Genomic DNA, 17,219 nt, shown 5'->3' with positions numbered 1-17,219 from the left:
GAGGTTGGGTGCCTTTAAACCGAAAAGGGTTCCCTTCTCTCAGTCCATTAAAGCAGAGGTTGGGCTGGCATCTGTTTTAATTTGAATTTCTGCACTGAGCAGGAGTTGGCTTCCACGATTCCGTTAAGTCTATTTTTTGTCATGTAACTATTCCAGTTAAAGACGGAAATAACTCTGCAAGAGAGAGTAAGCCCCCCCCCAAGCAAAGCACTGTATTTAGATAATTTAGAAGTCTATTAAACAATATTTTGTATTGCTACTAATCCAGTCAGAGCATTAATCATTTTTATGATGCGACGCTGCTGACCCCTAGTGTAATGTTAAGATACGAATGTAAATTTTGTTCAAGTGTATCCAAAGATTTTAATGAATTTTAATGGAACAAAACAGTAGTGTAATTAACAAAGTTGAATGTACACAAAGGAAGAGGAATTGGGAGACGTTTGCAGGGGCCAACTTCCTTGTAATTATTTTTTAATTTTTTTTTTTAAAAAAAGTGTTTTGTAGACAGGAAACGGAGTGAACACCAAACTAAGTGCCAAGAGGAAAACAGCTTGTTGCCTATCTGCATTTTATGGAATATATAATGGGAAAAGGCATTTTCTGCATTATCTATAAAAGGAAATCTGAAAGCTTTATAAGAAATAATGTAAATTCAGATTAACAGTGTTGGAAGGGAGCTTATAGATCACCTCGTCCAACCCCACCCACCCCCCGCTCAAGCCGGAGACCCTACACCGTTTCAGACAAATGGCAGTCCAATCTCTTCTTGAAAGCCTCCAGTGATGAAGCTCCCACAACTTCCGAAGGCAACTTCCATTGGTTGATTGTTCTCATTGTCAGAAAATTCTTCCTTATTTCTAGGCTGAATCTCTCCTAGTTCAGTTTCCATCCATTATGCCTTGTCTGGCCTTTGGGTGCTTGAAAAATAGCTTGACCCTCCTCCTCTCTGTGGCAGCCCCTGAGATATTGGAAAACTGCTATCATGTCTCCCCTAATCCTTCTTTTCATTAAATTAGCCATGCCCAGTTCCTGCAACCGTTCTTCATATGTTTTAGCCTCCAGTCCTCTAATCATCCTGGTTGTACTTCTCTGCACTTTTTCTAGAGTCTCAATCTGAAAGCTTGATAAGAAATAATGTATATCTAAAATGTTAACACTTTCAATCTGTAAGAAATAGCTGCTTTCTAAAGCTAAGCATTTATGTTTGAGGAATAACTTAATATACATACAAAATAACAAAAGAGAATAGACATATAAAAAGAGAATGTGATTTAGGACTATTTCTGAAAACTCAGATATTATTTTTACAGAATGGCATCAAGTTCCTCATTGTGGGAAAACAAGAACTAGACAGGTGTTTGGTGAAAATTATTAAAGTTCTTCTGTTCTTAAAAATAATCCAAAGACCGATGGAGAAATTAATTCCCAGTTAAAAGGAAAGTGTGTTCTCACCTGACGAAGGTTAATATAAACAGCATTTTGGAGGAATTCAGAAGCTTCCATGCTCCTTTTCTGTATTGCAAGCACTCTCACCGCCTTCACACAAGCTTCCAGCTCAATGACACCAGCGTTCTTATACTATAAAACATAAATAAGGGATTAAAATATTGGTCTATTGTATACTTCCTGGTCACATTCCACAAGGTATTTCTCTACAAGAATCCTAGGGCCTCTTTGGTATACCAGATCAAGCTATGCTGTTCTACAACTCAGAGGAATCTATTTTGCTGAAATGTAGCCAGGACTAAAACATGGTTATTAACGTTAACCAAACCCTATGGTTGCATCTATGGATACATAAAGAGCCACAAATTATGAAACCATCCTCTTATTTTTTTATAGCATTTGAGAAATACCTAGAAATTCCACTGTGAAATGATGCAGGAGAGGACAGTCAAAATTCAATTAATAAATTCCTCCCTTCCTCCCCATCTTTCTCCTTCCTTCCTTCTCCTTCCTTTCCTCCCCATCTTTCTCCTTTCTTCCTTTCTTCCTTCCCTTTCCCTCCCTTTCTCCCCATCTTTCTCCTTCCTTCTCCTTCCCTTCCTCCCCATCTTTCTCTTCTTTCCTTCCTTCCCTTTTCTTCCCTTCCTCTCCATCTTTATCCTTCCTTCTTCTTCCCTTCCTCTCCTCCCTCCCTCATCTTTCTCCTTCTTTCCTTCCTTCCTTCCTTCCCTTTCCCTCCCTTTCTCCCCATCTTTCTCCTTCCTTCTCCTTCCCTTCCTCCCCATCTTTCTCCTTCTTTCCTTCCTTCCTTCCCTTTCCCCCCATCTTTCTCCTTCCTTCCTTCCTTTCCTCCCCATCTTTCTCCTTCTTTCCTTCCTTCCTTCCTTCCCTTTCTCCCCATCTTTCTCCTTCCTTCCCTTCCTCCCCATCTTTCTCCTTCTTTCCTTCCTTCCCTTTTCTTCCCTTCCTCCCCATCTTTATCCTTCCTTCTTCTTCCCTCTCCTCCCTCCCTCATCTTCCTCCTTCTTTCCTTCCTTTCTTCCTTCTTTCCCTTTCCCTGCTGCGTCCCTTCCTCCCCATCTTTCTCCTCCTTCCCTCCCTTCCTTCCTTCCCCTTCCTCTGTCGAGTAAAATTAATATAGTGCTGAGTACTATAACTCAGTGTTTTTCAACCACTGTGCCGCGGCACACTAGTGTGCCGTGACATAGTGTAAGGTGTGCCGTGGGAAAATTACTTTATATATAGTCAATATAGGCACAGAGTTAATTTTTTTTAACATTTTCTAATGGTGGTGTGCCTCGTGATTTTTTTCATGAAAAAAGTGTGCCTTTGCACAAAAAGGTTGAAAAACACTGCTATAACTGACTATAACCCTGTCTTTTTGATCTGGTGCTGTGCCCTATGGAGGGCTGAATGAGAAGATAACCAGAAGAATTAATGCCCACAGCCTCCCATTTTTCCAACCAAAGACAGGCTGTTTTCACTGTTTAAAACTACTAAGATCATCAGGAGGCTTCCATTGCAAAGGCAAAGCGTCCCTCTGATCAGCGTGTACTTCATTGGCCTTGTTCACACATAGAAAATACTTCGTTGGAGTGCACAACTCAAGCAGGGAGGCAGAAGGTTAGGTTTAACCCATCAGGTCACATCAGCTGTTTCGTGAGAACATCACAACCCAGTTTCAAAGCTTGTTTAGTCAGCCCTCTAAGAAAAAGTGGTGATAATACAGAGCAAGTCTCACCAATATAGAGTTGACTGTATCAGAAATCTGGTATTAGAAATCTGGTATCAGAAAAACTCTCCCCAAAATGATAAGGAGGCAGAATAAGCCATCAACAATTCAATAAAATAAAGTTGAACATTTTAGATCTTTTGTTCTACTATTCTTAACATGTATAGTACACAGATTTTTTTTAAAAAGGCTGGGTGAGATCCAAGGATCAAGATGCATATTATGCCATATAATGTCTTTAATCGATCTTATTTCCTAACTCAGAAATACTGTACATAAATGCTAATCAATCTTAGCTTTTATCATTTCATAATTTTCATGTACTTGGAAAATAGACAAGAAAGCCCGTATTGGGGGGGGGGGGAAAGCTTATTTACACTTTTATATCTTATCATATTTTTTATTTAATGTATTTCAAAACATAAGCACATTCTTTCATATGCTGTTTTTGTATTCCCCTAAAACAATATCAAGAAATATTACTTTGCAATTCTCCTTTTCAAAAGGCATTTAAAAAGGGTATTAGAAAAAAAATTAAATTATGCATTTCTTTCTGAAACGCCTGCATTTTGTTCTGCCTTCACGTCTCTATACTCAGGATCCAATATCTTTTGTTTTTGTTTTCCACTAACATTCCATTTAATCTAGATATCATTATATTCCAAATGTCACACAGCTACAAGATAAAAGATTCATCACAGCAGCATATTTAATAGCTTTGCTATAACGTCCAGCTCCAGAGTACAGGTAGTCCTCGACTTACAACCACAATTCAACCCAAAATTTATGTTGCTAAGTGAGACATTTGCTAAGTGAGTGTTTCCTCATTTTATGACCTTTCTTGCCACAGTTGTTAAGTGAATCACTGCAACTGTCAAGTTAGTAACATGGTTGTAAAGTGAATCTGGACTTTGCTTTGTCAGAAAAAGGGGATCGCATGACCATTCAGTTGCCAAGCGTCTGAATTTTAAACATGTGACTGGGAGATGGCACAACAGTTGTAAGTGTGAAAAATTGTCCTCTCTTTATTTTTGGTGCCTTTGTAACTTTGAACTGTCACTACATGAACTGTTGAAAGTTGAGGACTTCTACTAGAGAATCAAAGTGCTTAAAAAGGGGGTAAATTATGTTCAGAAAATGCACATAGCTAATCTATAGTTATGCCTTCTTAATAATTATGCCTGTTTACAGACAAATCGCAGCTATTCCACCAACAATTTCTTTCTTGATTCTTATCTTCCCAAACCATCACTTTTATCTTTTCTCCTTTCAGCCCACAAGTCAAAAATGGAGGGCAATGTTTAAAAACCATACCTCCACTGCAAAGCAAATGCTCTTATAAATAATGCACACCAAGACAGCTAGACACAAGAACAGTTTTTCCCCAAATGCCATTACTCTGCTAAACAAATAATTCCCTCAACACTGTCAAACCATTCACTAAGGCTGCATTATTATTACTATTAGTCTTCTCATCCGTGACCTGTCAAAACCGCGGTCCACTAAAGCGCGCCCGATTAAAGCGCGTACGTGACGTCATCATCAGCGCAACAAATACGACCGCGGAGAAAAAAGGGCGCTTTTAAAGCAAGCCAATTCACATAAAGGTAAGGGTTAGGGTTAGGGTTAGGGTTAGGTTAAGGGTTAGGGTTAGGTTTAGGGTTACATTAAGCGTTAGGGTTAGGTTTAGGGTTAGGTTAAGGGTTAGCGTTAGGTTTAGCGTTAGGTTAAGGGTTAGGTATAGGGTTAGGTTTAGGGTTAGGTTAAGGGTTAGGCTTAGGCTTAGGGTTAGGTTTGGGGGGGTTAGGGTAAGGTTTTCGCGTTAATTTTAAGTTTACCGCTCACAGCGTGCTGTTTTCGTCGCGCTGTGATGACGTCACGTACGCGCTTTCGTCGAGCGCGCTTTAGTCTACCGCGGTTTTGTGGTGGAACCCTTCTCATCGTTCCTATCACCCATCTCCTCCGACTTATCACTGCAGGACTGTAACTTTGTTGCTTGTATCCTTACGATTGATATTGATATTGATTGCTTCCTGACTGCTTATTTGTACCCTATGACTATCATTAAGTGCTGTACCTTATGATTCTTGATGAATGTATCTTGTCTTTTTATGAACATTGAGAGCATATGCACCAAAGACAAATTCCTTGTGTGTCCAATCACACTTGGCCAATAAAGAATTCTATTCTATAAAAAAGCAGTCATATTTCTCAAAAGATTGACAAAATATATGAATATATGAATGTGCAGATCCAAGATCCTTTTAAACCTATCTTCTGAAAGTCACAAGAAGAAGAAAAACAAGCAACTTTAGCTTTTTCTTTCATTAACGATGTTTAGAACTATATCTATCTTTTCTACTATAGTTGCTGTGTTCTTTTGGAAATATATTTATTATATTTATACCTTGCTGCAATCCTGAAGGACTTTCAGAGTTTATAAAAAATATAATGGACTTGTACGGCTAACATAAAGCAAATAAATCTTGATCATGGCAAAATCCCAAATGCCTTCGCTTTAGAGAATAAAGTCCTAGTAACCTAAACCTTGTTTGGAAGTTGATTTGTTTCTTCAATCCACTTATTGTTAATCAAAGCCTGGCCACATGTAGGCAGAGATAATTATTCATTTCTATTTTTAAATGAAGACTCCAAATTTCCTCGGGTAACTTGAGCCAGAATGAGAAACAAAAAGGACTACGATAACAAGAAGCCCAAGATTTAATAACTTATGTTACTTCTCACTCTAAATATACAAATAAACCTTTTTTTGCATTTGAGTACGAATCTGGAATTTCCCTTAAGAAAAAAAAAACCAATTTACACTGACATTCTTTAACAGCTATTATTGTACAAAAATGAGCAGCTATGTGAAAAGGTGCTGATTCAGCCAATTAGCACTTCCACAAATCTCCACCTGTTCTTTAAGTCTATTATCAGCTATGTAGGTTGCTGTGTGTAATCCAGAGCTGGGCAACTGTGCTAACTTCATGACTTATGGGATTCAACTCCCAGAATTCCTGAGCCGGCCACAGTCTATTATCATTGATGCATATTTATTCACATCTATAAGCTCACTTATGATTCACGTCTATAAGCTCACTTACATTATGAGCAACGTTACCTTGCTGTAATAGGAAATGGCTTCTTTGTACTTTTCAATGATGTCTTCGGGGCTCAGGCAATTCTTAGCTCGTCCTATTTCAGAACTTGTATCTGCACTGATGCCATTTGATGTGAGGGCCCCTGCATAACATTAAAGCAGGAAATTTCAGCTCGAGCACCACACTCAGGTCAGAATTAAAACAAACATGCTTTGGAAATCCTTGCTAATTCCAAAAAAAAAAAGTTTGAAGAAGGAACAAACTAAGGAGGGTTCTTTAGTGCTCTCTGAGCTTGGTTGGGTTTTTTTTTGCAGACATAACATTACCCAAACTATCAACAGCATAGAATAGAATAACAAGAGTTGGAAGGGACCTTGAAGGTCTTCTAGTTCAACCCCCTGCTTAGGAAGCAAACCCTAGCAATAGCACTTAGACTTATATACCGCTTTACAGTACTTTACAGCCCTCTCTAAGTGGTTTAGAGAGTCAGCATATTGCTTCCAACAATTTGGGTCCCCATTTTACCAGCCTCGGAAGGATGGAGGGCTGAGTCAACCTTGAGCCAGGTGAGATTTGAACTGCCAAATTACAGGTAGACAGTAGGCAGCAGAAATAGACTGCAGTACTGCACAGTAACCACTGCATCACCAAGGCTCTAGGTAATATTATCAACCCCAGTGACTAGCAAAGACTTCTAATTTCAAACCTGAGTTAAAAATATTCACGTAGGATCCAAACTGAGGGCAGAGATTTTGACTTTATACATGCATATATACATACAGTATGTGTATGTCTGTGTGTCTTTGTGGCAACCCCTGAGATATTAGAAGACTGCTATCATGTCTCCCCTGGTCCTTCTTTCTATTAAACTAGACATACCCAGTTCCTGCAACTGTTCTTCATATGTTTTAGTCTCCAGTCCCCTAACCATCCTGGTTGCTCTTCTCTGCACTCTTTCTAGAGTCTCCACATCTTTTCTACATTGTGGCGACCAAAACTGAATGCAAGATTCAAAGTGTGGCCTTACTAAGGCCTTATAAACTGATTAAAAAGCACAGAGAAAAAGCTCTGGCAAAAATTATTAAACTAATACTTAACCATTATATTCTACAAACTTAATGTAATTATACTATCACTTAACTAATGATTCTCTTAGCTGCAGCAATTTACTGAAGGAAATGACTCACAGCATTTTGGATGAATTTGCTATCATAAAAATTACAATTAAAAAAGTTGGATTCCAAACTTGGGGAAAATGTGCTGGTCAGATCTATCTGAGCAAGTGAACAGGAAGAACCAACAGGAGCTTGCCAAAAAAAAAAAACATTTGGCAGAGACTTTTAGAGAGGCTCCCTAAAAAAATTTCCATCAAAGACAACAACCAGTCTGAGCATTTGGCTGAGAGCCTGAAAAAGGAACGAAAACTTTAAGAAATAAAAGTGGGTAAAATTCCTAATCTGTCATAAAATACTTCTAGGACATTAATGCTCCTGCCTAAAATAGAAGAATTTAATAAACTCCAAGCAATAGTAAGTAGGATTCTATAGCGAAGGAAGGAAGCAAATGAAAGTCCATTTGAGAAGTTCTTAAAAAAACATCTGAGTAAAGATTGCAACTTATTCCAAAGACTGAAAAATAGAGGAGAGACAAAACAAGGCACATACAGGAGGTAGAAAGAGCTCACCAACTCAGATCTATAGAGAGATTATTAAGAAAGCTAAAGCTGAGAATGAGTTATTCAAAACAACAAAAATAGTCTTGTACAATATATTCAATAGCAATAGCAATAGCAGTTAGACTTATATACCGCTTCATAGGTCTTTCAGCCCTCTCTAAGCGGTTTTCAGAGTCAGCATATCGCCCCCAACAACAATCTGGGTCCTCATTTTACCCACTTCGGAAGGATGGAAGGCTGAGTCAACCTTGAGCCGGTGAGATTTGAACAGCCGAACTGCAGAACTGCAGTCAGATGAAGTAGCCTGCAGTGCTGCATTTAACCACTGCGCCACCTCGGCTCTACCAAACAGTCAAAATTCCAACTTCTTAATGTTGATGGGAATATTCCAATAGGCAGATTTTTGATAATGTACAGGAATCTGCTGATTTTTCTGATAGAATCTTTACGTATGATTTATGAGAAATCCTACGGAACTGGTGAAGTTCCAGACGATGGAGGAAAACAAATCATTTGTGTGAAATCAGGGAAAGAAAAGAATTGAAGGGGGAAAACTAGAGATCAGCCAGACCTCAATATATGGGAAAGTTCTAGAGTAGATCATAAAATGATTAAATTGTAACCGGATGGGAATGACCAGAAATCAACATAGGTTATAAAAAAACAAGGTGAAGGAACAGTTGGAAAATTTTTAAATCCGCAGATTCTAGTCATCAGTGTGGTGTATTTTTTTGTTTTAAAACACAGAAGGGAAACTTCTAAAACAGTGGAAAACTATTAATAAAACATTTGGCTGATAAAACATAATTAAAAAGTCAATATACCTGGATCAATAAGAACTTCTTGTGCACCTAGGTGGAAAAATCAAAATAACAGCATTAACCTTTCTGCACTGCCTAAACAAAACATTGCCAAATATTTTATTTTATCATTTTATTTTAGTTACATTTTTGAAGTTTAAGTTGATATACATAATGCTCTCTCTTCCAGTTTTTCCCCACAACAGCCCTTTGAATTTGATTCGATTGAGAGAATCTATTTCCAAAACTCAGGGTAAAGTTGAACCCGAATTTCCTCAATGCCAGCCCAGCATCTTAATCACTACAGTATTATTCTTAATATAGGTAATCTTTGACTTAGGTAAAGGTTCTCCTTGCACATATGTGCTAGTCATTCCCGACTCTAGGGGGCGGTACTCATCTCTGTTTCAAAGCCGAAGAGCCAGCGCTGTCCAAAGACATCTCTGTGGTCATGTGGCCGCTATGACTAAACGGCGAAGGCGCTTACCTTCCCACCAAAGGTGGTCCCTATTTTTCTACTTGCATTTTTATGTGCTTTTGAACTGCTAGGTTGGCAGAAGCTGGGACACGTAACGGGAGCTCACTCTGTTATGCAGTACTAGGGATTCCAACCACCGAACTGCTGGCCTTTCTGATCAACAAGCTTAGTGTCTTAGCCACTGAACCACCACTGTCCCCAAATCTTTGACTTACAACCAGTCATTTAATTATCATTGGGAGTTACAACAGCCTCGAAAAGGGTGTCTTATGACCCATAAAACATTGCCATCATAAAAGGTCACCCTGCCCGCTTACGGTCACATGACCACGTTTTGGGTGTTTGGCAACCAACCCACATTTAGGACTGGTTGCAAAGTCCAGGAATCACGTGGCAATGATTTGTAACGTGTTTTCCAGCGAAAAACACCCCTTTAGGAGAACGGATTTGGATGTATGACCATGTGGTTCAGTTAACAACTGCCACAAAAACTATCATAAAATCAGGTCCAGTCACATGGGTTCCTTGAAGTATAATTTAAATCCTAGTCCAAATTGCAGTCTCAAGCCAAGAACTACCTGTGCATTCTTTCTTAAACACTTTTTAAAAAAATTTAGAAGCGTTATCGTACAATAGCAATAGCAATAGCAGTTAGACTTATATACCGCTTCATAGGCCTTTCAGCCCTCTCTAAGCGGTTTACAGAGTCAGCATACTGCCCCCAACAATCTGGGTCCTCATTTTACCCACCTCGGAAGGATGGAAGGCTGAGTCAACCCTGGAACCCTGGATGGAAGCCGGTGAGATTTGAACAGCCGAACTGCAGAACTGCAGTCAGCTGAAGTAGCCTGCAGTGCTGCATTCAACCACTGCGCCACCTCGGCACCACCAGTACAGGATTCCTGACACTGCTACTGATACGAACGCTTCCGATTCAGCAAAACCTCTTTAGTCTCAAGTCTAAAATCCAGCATCTTTTCTCCTCCAGCATCGCACCTCTCTTCACCTTCTAATTTTTACTTCAATTCTGCTCCCAAATAAAACTAGCAAATTTGTAAGCTTCGCAGTCAGTCAGTGACATGTGCAGTAAAGCTATCGTTCTGCAAGGCTAGTGCTATTTTTCTCCTGCGGATGGTATATTTTTCCACATTAAAAAAATAACACTAAAACTCTTAACTTTTATATGCGGACAAAACTTTGTGCTGCGGAGAATTGAGAAGCCGTAGGATTACGTAAGGCTAAAAAAAAAATCTTACATGAAGCATGGGCATCCTTGGAAAAGAGATTCAAAGCAAAATAAACCCTCGCAAACTTGTGCAAGATATTTAACCTGCAAATATACTAACCTGTTTCCCTCAAAATAAGACCTCCCCGCCTAATAAGTCCAATCGGGCTTTTGAGTGCATGCGCTAAAATAAGCCCTTCCCCGAAAATAAGCCCTCCCCAAAAATATTGCAACCCAGCAGCAGCAGCCATGAGGTGACCACACTCACCGCCTCCTGCACCTCAAAAATAATAAGACCTCCCCAAAAATAACGCCAAACTCCATCTTATTTTCGGGTGGTAGACATAAAAAAAGCTTACCAGGTCGATGCCTGTTACCTCCCTCTGCAGAAAATGAACCTCCTTGTGCCCTGCGAGAGCCAATTTTACCTCCAGTGCCTCCAGGATAGTGATAGATGACAGAGGCTGAACATAATCCTTCAAGAGCAGCTGTAGATGAAAACAGCTCTTTTAATGGCAGTTTTATCACAGCCTATACACGTAATAAATACATTTCCTTTAAAACAATAATACATCTAATACGGTACGTTAAATACAAGGTATATAAAAAAGCACGGAAGTGGTTCAGGTACAAAGAATGGTTAAAACATTTACAAAGAATCCTAATATTCGGCTTTTCTTCTATAGGAAGATGTTCTGACCCCCCTCGTCCCACACCAACACACACTCCGACCCAAAGATAAGTTACGGCATTTAATTAACAGACAGACAGATCCTTGCCAGCAATCCAGCCTGCCAAGCTCACCATAATGTTCTCCGACATTGATTCCTGCGTTGACTTCTGCAAGAGAGGCGTGTGCACAAGCAGTCTCTTTATAGTCTGGAGAGGAGCCTAATGACCACCAGCTGAGTGCAATTACCTCCTGTAACTGCACAACTGTTTCTGACACCTATTAGCTCTTCGGTGCCGTGTATCCAGGAACAACTCACTGCTGGCGTCTGGCTCACTCTCCCTTGTCTCCTCCCCACTGGTCCAAGGCTCAGGTGCCTCCTGGTGGCCAACCAGCCTCTCTGCGCCCTGCTCGGAGTCAGAACCCTGTCCAGGGTCCTCCACATCCTCCAGAGCCGACTCAAAGGGTCCCTCGCTGTCGGAGTCTGGTGGCAGCTCCAACGGCTCCTGCTGGGCCACAACAGGAAGGTGGGCATGGCAATTATCTATGCTCGGAAAAGAGCTAATCATCTGGCCAAAAACAGAGGAAATCACTTTTTTTTTACAGTGAATATATAAAATAATGTGGACAAAGTTTTGCTTTCACATTAACGTCTGTAGAGATTCTCAGTCATGCAAGGTGCTTCTTCAGAAGGCAGCTTGACTTTTTTTTTCTTTTTGAAGATGTTTCGCTTCTCATCCAAGAAGCTTCTTCAGCTCTGACAGAAGAGTGGGGAATGGAAGGAATATATAGGAATACATTCGAAGAGCTGATTGACTAGCTCAGCATCTTAGCCACTGAGCTAAAGTCTGTTCAAGGAAACACAAACAAGGAGGGTGTTCTCTACTATTTTCTGGAACGGTTCGCATTCCCTGAGGTGAGGCATGTCAAACTTTTCAACTTTCCATTTCCAAACATGAGGGGCGCTCAAAAGTTGTGACATGCCTTGAGGATTGTAAAGAGAGTCACAAATTACTGTGAATTTTAGAGCCATATTTATTTTATTATGACCTATTGTTATTGTTGTTTTGTTGTTTATTAATAATTAATTTTAATTGTTTATTAAATGTCTATGCCACCCATATCACTAATGCAGCAACTCTGGGTGGCTAATAATGTACACTTTTAATCCAAAACCATCTTCCAATAAAATATAGGACTCAAATAACGTGATAATAGCTCAGAGGTCATGCCCCAAAGCCTTTTAAATACGATTCTGATTTCTTTCTAACGCCATTGTCCTTACCTCCAAGCCACAAAAAGTCATTTACCGAACGGAGAAGTTCCACTGCCATATGATAGTGAACAAGGGAATCTTGCAACATCCCAGCTTGTAGACAAAGGTCCCCAACGTGTTTCCGCATTCGACCTTGACATCGCTTTTTATAATGTCTGGGATACAAAAAACAAAAAGTGCAGAATTAGTTCAATTGTGTTGTTCCAAAAGACAGTGTCTTTTTTGGTTCCTTGTTTTAGTCTTCTCCTTAAGTTTGCATCTTATTGACAAGCAATCGATGGTCCTCACCAAGAGCTAAGAAGTCTATTCCCAGCTATCAGAATACTCACTATAGGGCAGTAGTCCCAACCTTTTTGGATCTAGGGACTGGTTTTGTAGAAGACCATTTTTCCACGGACCAGGAAGAGACACAACCTAGATCCCACATATGTGCATTTTCACTAGCCTGCTGCTGACTTCCAGCTGTGCGCCCTGGTTCCGGTATGGCCCGTGGCCTGGGCATTGGGAACCCCTATTGTAGAGGATGCTATATAAACAAGATATTCAAATCCTGAAAATAAGACGTTGTATTCTTGGAAATAAACCTGCGACATATACACGGAGTACTATCAAGGGTTTTCTCAGCACATTTGTCTAAAAGTCAACATGCATCTTGAGAGACCGCCTACTGCCAATCACCTCCACTCGACCAATTAGATCCCACAGATTAGGCCTCCTCCGAGTTCCATCAGCCAGTCAATGTCGACTGGCAACCACGCGGAGGAGAGCCTTCTCTGTGGCAGCTCCGACCCTATGGAACGAACTCCCCGTGGAGATTCGTACCCTCACCACCCTCCAGACCTTCCGCATAGCCCTTAAAACCTGGCTGTCCCGACAGGCCTGGGGCTAAAGACCTTAACCCTGCCCGAATAGTATGAATGTTGTGCTTTTAATGATGTATTGTCTTATATGTAATTTGGTTTGTCCTCCCCTCCCCCTGAACTGTGAGCCGCCCTGAGTCCCCCCAGGGAAAAGGGCGGCATACAAATAAAGTATCTTATCTTATCTTATCTTTAGCCATGGAATGGGGTGAACTTCTTTTTATTAGCTCATCAAGCAACACAGTAAGTTTGGGAAGCAGAAGTATCATGTGAAAACTCGGAAGATCAACGCTTAAAATAATTTAGGATGGACTCCATATGAATTCCAAGCTTAGTAGCAGGTAGATGTTCCATACTGATTTTTTTTTTATTACACCTTGTAAGGGCAAAATAGTTTAACGGTTGCAACCTTTTGAGAGTGGCCAAGGACATGTCGTACTTAAGGCAGCCTCTTTCATGCACTGATTTAAATGATTTATATGAAGTAGTATCATTCGATTATGAACTAAAACTTAATTCCACATCTTCAGATTATGTAAGAGAAAATAGCATTTTAAAATGGCAAGATAATTTCTATGAACTTGACGGTGTTATTTGCCTATAAATGAGAAAAATTATTTTCTAAAAAGCTAATTATCTTTATGAATAGGTTCATTACACATTTTATGGCAAGCCAGCTCTCCAAGCCAGATAAGGTCTGTGACTGTAAATCTTCCCTTGAAAGACTTTGCTGGATGTGAATGAGCAGAATTCACAGTCAATTAATAAAAGGTTTTGTTTTTTTTTTTGGTGGGGACAAGGAGTTTGCTTCAGGCTCTTGGGAAGCCAGAGCAAGTATATGAATAGAATAAAATAAATACTGTATACCAAACGGATCAATTATATTTATCACAGGCAGCTTTGAGACGTATGTGAGCCACTGGGTCTTCCTTTCAGAAATATTTCCTTACCAGATTCCTCAAGGTGTTTAACAATGACAGAACTTCTACGGTTTGTACTATGTTCCCTGGAAAAGTTGTGATACGTTCAGAGATGTATCTGTCTTGAAAATAGCCCATGTTGAACTAGCACAATGAAATATCGGCACAGGAAATGTTTATGACATTTTGTATTATGTCGTAACGTGTTTAACCCACGTTGAAGTGTATAGCACAAACAAACATCAGCACAGGAAATGTTTATGACATTCTGTATTATGCCATAAACTGTGCCCACGTTGAAGTGTATAGCACAGTGTGACATTAGCACAGGAAATGTTTATGACACTTTTCATGTCATAAACTGCTTTATGATAAGGCTTATGTCATATATTTGTATACAATTTGCCAAATTTCAATTCCACAGAATCATGAGTCCTGAATTTTAGATGCATTCTGCAAATTTTGTCCTATGATATACTATGTTGCTTAGCTAAAGTTTATAGGAACCAGAGGTTTTTTTAGTACTCTATAGATATAACTATTTATCGATATAGATAAATATATAGACAATTATGACACAAAGGAACAATAACTTAACATAACATAATGTAACATAATCTTTATCATCTAGATTTGGTATGGCTTCTTACATATAAATATAAAATAAACATAAAGTATAAAATAAATATAAATACAAAATAAATATAAAGCAAATATTTCTATCTCCTTTTAGTTTACAAAGGCAATCATGCTGGACACACTTGCCTTTTACAAAAACCAATATACAATAGTACAAGACACAACACAGAGTTTCATTTTTTAAATTAGCCTATACTCATAATTCATCGGCTTGCCTACCGTGTTCAGCAGTAAGAAATGCTGTATGTTTTAAAATGCTAAATAGGTTTTGGGTAGATTATTTTTTACTAGCAAAAGAAAGATGGTTTCTTCATTTTCATCTTTATTATCTTAAGTTCAAATTCCCAATATCTTCAGGTGAAAGCAGATGAAAAGATCTGGGAAAGAACTCTTGAATCCTTGCCGATCTTTCACTAGTCAAAACAGACAAACTCTTATTCAATGCTCGATTTGATTAAATATATATTGCTTCAGAAGCTTCCTTTCATTTCTTGTTTTAATAGCTCTGTCCTCACTATCATTCTTAGTCGTCTCTTAATTGAATTTTGAACTAAAAGGAAAAAAAATGAATGTGCATGCATTATAATCGGTTAAGGAGGTAACTAAGGTACAGAATGCTTCCACTAAAAACCTTCATGAATTAAGTCGGGTCAGCAAATTCTTTCTGTCAGTGGTGTATTATTATTAATTTGTGCTGCTCAAAGAAAGAAAATGGTATCCTTTTCAGTCCTGTAGTTATAAAGCTCCATTAACAGTGTCCTTGGCAAATCTGATTATTTTACAACTCCAAGCCATTCAGACAGAAATTAAGTAGAGAGATCTGGTTACCCCCAGATAATATATAAAGTAAATCTTAATTAAAAAAGCAGAGGTAAGCCTGAATGAATCAAATTACACTAGAGACTTTCTTAAAACTCTTTATTTATAGCTGAGTGTAAATGCTGAGTTGAGATTCCATCTGCTCAGCTAAAAGACGCGCTACGGGTAACAGAATCTTTCCCAGTAATGTTTCTTTTCAACTTTGCTGTTGTTGTTATCTCATTTTTACCGTGCCTTTCCAGCCAGAGGAATGAGAACTGGAATTTAATATCCTATTTTCCCTCTTTCCTTATCAACCTGGTGGTTTTGTTATTCCAACCAGCAGCAAGGTGGAGGGACTGAGTTACAGTCGTGATGAGTGCACCATGAAACTAGAAAAGTTAGGGATAGATCTATTGACATGGTCTCTAGGAATCGAAAATGACATGATGGCACATTGATCAAGCAACTCCCCTTAAATGTAAAATTTAAGGTGAACAAATAAATCTACACACAAACACATATACAATTTTGATATGGACAACCCCAGCTAAAGGATGGTTTAAAAATATTATATTATATAGTTATAATAATATAATAAAAACCAATGCCAAATAATAGCAATAATAATAGCAATAACAGTAGACTTATATACCGCTTCATAGGGCTTTCAGCCCTCTCTAAGCGGTTTACAAAGTCAGCATATTGCCCCCAACAACAATCCGGGTCCTCATTTTACCCACCTCGGAAGGATGGAAGGCTGAGTCAACCCTGAGCCGGTGAGATTTGAACCGCTGAACTGCTGATCTAGCAGTCAGCCTGCAGTGCTGCATTTAACCACTGCGCCACCTTGGCTCCAAAAAGTGTGAATTGCAAAAAAAAACAAAAAAAAAAGGATTTTATCTGAATAAGCACTAAATCAGGGGTCGGCAACCCGTGGCTCTGGAGCTGCATGTGGCTCTTTCATCCCTCTGCTGTGGCTCCTTGTCGCCAGTCGGAGACTCAAAGATACATAAAAAGCACATAGGGTGAACCAATTCTTGCTCAAGGCAGAATAAACACAGAACTAGGAAAACATGCCATGGGAAGAAATCAGCTGGGTCCAGATGAGAAAACAGAAGTTGGCAATTATATGAGTCTGAACTTACACATTTTTTCTTTGATTTATTTATTAGATTTTTTTTCTCCTGCGTTTATTATTTTATAAGTAATTCAAGGCAGCAAATGTATATAATACTCTTTTCTCTTTCTATTTTCCCCACAACAACTCTTTGATGTGAGTAGGACTGAAAGAGAAGGATTAACTCAAAATCACCCATCCAATTTTCATGCTTAAATCATCAGGGATAGAACTCAATAGTTTCTGGGCCAGCATCTTAACCACTACACCAACATAGCTCTCCTTCCACGTCAAGCCAGAATTAGAAACCACATTTTGGTCACAATTTCCAGTGTTTTTCAAGAAAATTATGAGTTGTGCTATACTTGCTCTAAACAAAAAAGGGATACGGATGCCTGCTCACCCCTAGCACAGAAACCCAATAAATTGAAGACAAAGATCCGGAAAGCACAGACTTGAATTATTTTGAACAA

General features: G+C 39.1%; 1 protein-coding gene across 2 annotated transcripts in view; it reads right to left on the bottom strand.

Annotated features, from left to right (window-relative positions):
- TRAPPC9 (trafficking protein particle complex subunit 9) overlaps window positions 1-17,219 on the bottom strand; it is a 273,866-nt gene that overhangs the window by 244,374 nt on the left and 12,273 nt on the right. For both annotated transcript variants that reach the window (XM_087706655.1, XM_087706654.1), the window contains 5 exons: window positions 12,419-12,564; window positions 10,823-10,951; window positions 8,785-8,811; window positions 6,306-6,427; window positions 1,456-1,581 (listed from right to left, as the gene is read on the bottom strand). In XM_087706655.1, coding sequence (XP_087562781.1) covers window positions 1,456-1,581; window positions 6,306-6,427; window positions 8,785-8,811; window positions 10,823-10,951; window positions 12,419-12,564 — 550 coding nt within the window. The remainder of the gene's footprint in view (window positions 1-1,455; window positions 1,582-6,305; window positions 6,428-8,784; window positions 8,812-10,822; window positions 10,952-12,418; window positions 12,565-17,219) is intronic.

Source organism: Thamnophis sirtalis, unplaced genomic scaffold (assembly GCF_051295495.1).
Source record: "Thamnophis sirtalis isolate CommonGarterSnake01/CBP01778 unplaced genomic scaffold, rThaSir2_p1.2 scaffold_2, whole genome shotgun sequence".
Lineage (NCBI taxonomy): Eukaryota > Metazoa > Chordata > Lepidosauria > Squamata > Natricidae > Thamnophis > Thamnophis sirtalis.
The sequence above is the reverse complement of the archived record's forward strand: the minus strand, read 5'-3'. Positions and strand labels throughout refer to the sequence as shown.